At 43.7% G+C, this 3232-nt stretch overlaps 1 protein-coding gene across 1 annotated transcript in view; it reads right to left on the bottom strand.

Annotated features, from left to right (window-relative positions):
- Positions 1–3232, bottom strand: part of LOC101862074 (receptor-type tyrosine-protein phosphatase F) — a gene marked incomplete at its 5' end in the record, with an annotated part of 43934 nt that overhangs the window by 37237 nt on the left and 3465 nt on the right. Inside the window, 1 exon segment of the mRNA XM_013088779.2 lies at positions 1327–1437. Coding sequence (XP_012944233.1) covers positions 1327–1437 — 111 coding nt within the window.

Raw genomic sequence — 3232 nt, 5'->3', positions numbered from 1 at the left:
TAGATAGATAGATAGATAGATAGATAGAGAGAGAGAGAGAGAGAGAGAGAGAGAGAGAGAGAAAGAGAGGGAGAGAAGGAGAAGAGAATCTGCATCTATAATTATGCACTTACATCATGTACAAAAGCTTATATTACAAAGACCACTGAAGCTAATAAATCACAAATAGAGATCGACCTGAGCTGGGCATACCCCAACTTTGAAATGAAATAAAAACTAAAACCCCCTCCACCGGAAAAAGTAGATCTAGGCCACCACCGATAAGATATGCATCCGTGGACAAAATTCCCCACCGACAGTAAAGGGTGAGCGTGAGGGGAAGAAGAAAGGACGGGCCCACGGCTTCAGTCGCTCACGCTGAAAGCCCCCCAGTGATAAAAAGGGAGTCAGGCCAAATAAACAAGTAAAGCTTTGCGATGCCAGAAAACGCTAACCGTCAGCTCCGAGAAACACTATAAAGTTACGATTGTACATCTCGCTTGTGTGTGCCAGTTGTCAGTGCGGCTTTACAAAAAAGAATCGAGACCGGTGAATGTGATAGTTGTTTCTCCAGCCAGCCGACAAAAAAGTTTCGGTAGACATTATACTTCTTTGACGCGTCTTGACGTCTTGATTTGCGTTCTATTTGTTTGCAATTTGTCTTGTATCGAAGGTCAACAAGGTGGCTAGAGCCGGGTACACTTGCCAAGAATCACTAGGGAGAATCTCAATTGTGTGGTCTTCTTTATCTGGGCTTTGGTACAATATGTATTTTCGTAACTTTTACGCACCTGCCCACGGTGTTTCCATTCTCTTTGGGAATAAAGGGGAAAAAATTGAACAAACAGTGATGTATATACATTATTTCGTTTTACTTTAGTCTCAATTTCTCTGTTTCTAAAATCCTCATCCTCCTGTGCACTCTCTTTCTCTCAGTCGGTCTCTTATCTCGTCCTTCTCTCAATCCTTTCTACTTTTAGATCCCTTTAGAAGAGAGAGGGAGAGAGAAAGAGACATGTGTCTGTGCGCGTGCGTGTGCGTGTGTGTGTGTGTGGGTGGGTGGGTGTGTGTGCGTGAGAGAGAGAGAGACACAGAGAGAGACACAGAGAGAGAGAAATAGAGAGAGAGAGAGAGAGAGAGAGAGAGAGAGAGAGACAGAGAGAGACAGAGAGAGAGACAGAGAGAGACAGAGAGAGAGAGAGACAGACAGAGGGAAAGGGTTGTGTACAGACATAGTGAAAGCAGAACGGAGGAAGCTGTACAGCATCGGACACATAAGAGAGCCCAGGAAAAGCACTACGTGCAGTGATGAGACACACTGGTACGGGCCAAAGCAAAATATCTTACCTTTGATATAGATCATTGCCCTGTAAGAATAGGCCACGCCATGCTCGTTCTCCGCCACACACTCGTACGTCGCCTCGTCCGACTCCTGGCTGTTGAGGATCTGAAGGTAACCTGAAAATAGAAGAAAAAATATAAAGAGGTTTGGGGGTTAGGTCCAGTATAAACATCTTCAACAAATCATCTCTTCGTTCATAGTAGTTATATAGAACTGTAGACGTTTAGATCATTTACGAGACAGGCTACTTCCATCCTGCCTATCAGGGCCAATCCGGGCTGAGATGGGTACAACACCCCAGCAGACAGACGAAGATACTCGATTTAAACAAAAATCCCAAAATGTGTATCGAACTCCCATCTTTTACTTTCAACTAAGAAGCACCTTGCAGCTACACCACAGACGCCGGTATTGCTGTGTCAAAGACATTGAGGGGGAAAAGTAAACATGAAAAAGACTAAAAGCCAGGACCCCTCTGCACAGGAGCTAGGGGAAAATGCCCGGTTCTAAATAGGACTCTCCAATCAATCAAAGCCTTGTCTTACCTAGGAGAAAACACCCGTACTGCGAGCCACCGTGTCAAGAACGTGCATGGCAACAGACATTGAAACCTTGACATGACAAGCGTAAACTGGCGCCGTGAGGTAAACGTTAGGCTCTTGGCTCTGCGCCCAAGAGACGTGAGCATGATTTCAAATCGGAGATGAAAATATTTTATCGACTAATTCCGTCTTTTCCCTGAGAGAATAACGCTATAAGCACTCGACCTTCGAATGAGAAGATGGCACAAACTGATCACTTCATTAGATGATCAATATGTCTCTTAACTCTTTCGTGCATGCATACTCTTGTACACAATGGGAGGCTCGAAGCAACCCGCTTCCTAAAGGATCTCAAATTTGTGAAAAAGAACAACACACTAGCCCCAGACTAAGGAACGGAGAAATAGAGAATTGCCCATCGTGAATCCCTGCAGTACAACTCACCCACCCACACACACGCACGCACACTCACATTTACATGCACATAAATTTACTTTTTTTTAAAAATACTAAAAATATTTTTAAACAACAAACAGACAAACAAACAAATAAGTTACTCCCAAAAAGGAAGAAGGAATCGACAGAAAATGAATACTCTCCCCACCCCCCACCCCCTTCCTTTTCCCCATTCCAACTATTTACACGCAATAATAACACACTGTGTACATTTTTACATTGCATATAATTAAATCTGTGAACAAAACATCGCCGATTTAAAATATAACAAACATAAACTAACACCGGGGAACCCATTAACCTTCTTCTAATACAATGTGTCAGCATTTTATTGGCTCGGCTTTCCGCACGGGGGTCACACCTTTAACCCTCATGACATCGACAAACGAGCTAAAGTCTCAAATCAATCCACAACTTGCAACAGGAGTGGATAATTCGCCCCCTCCAATTGCCTCCGAAAATATGCCTGAACGAGCGAATTTAGAGACATCTTGATCATCTAATGAGACTACAAGAAGCCAGTTCTGAGCCATCTTCTCCCTCGAAGGTAGTGTGTTTGTATTTCTATACTGAAAGGTAGGCACATTCTGGCATCGGATCTCCCGGCATAATAAACAGCTTTTCGCACGTCGTGTTGGCGCACGTTTTGAAAAAAATAATAGTCGTGCTAAAAAAAAACACGAAAAAAAACACCCAAACGCACCCAACAAAACCAAACCAAAAAATCCCTCCCCAGAACAAAACTTCATTCTTGCCAGAGAGCCAGGACATGTACTTTGATACAGGGGGAAACCGGACTATGAACTTCTAGATGTTTTACACCCCCATCAACACGACTTAGAACATTCAGAAGGCGGGAAGCTTCGACCTGCTTATCAAGGGAGAGGGAGAAAGAGAGAGAGAGAGAGAGAGA

Source organism: Aplysia californica, unplaced genomic scaffold (genome assembly GCF_000002075.1).
Source record: "Aplysia californica isolate F4 #8 unplaced genomic scaffold, AplCal3.0 scaffold00810, whole genome shotgun sequence".
Classification (NCBI taxonomy): Eukaryota; Metazoa; Mollusca; class Gastropoda; order Aplysiida; family Aplysiidae; genus Aplysia; species Aplysia californica.
Note: the sequence above shows the minus strand (reverse complement) of the source record. Positions and strands in the feature narration are given on the sequence as shown.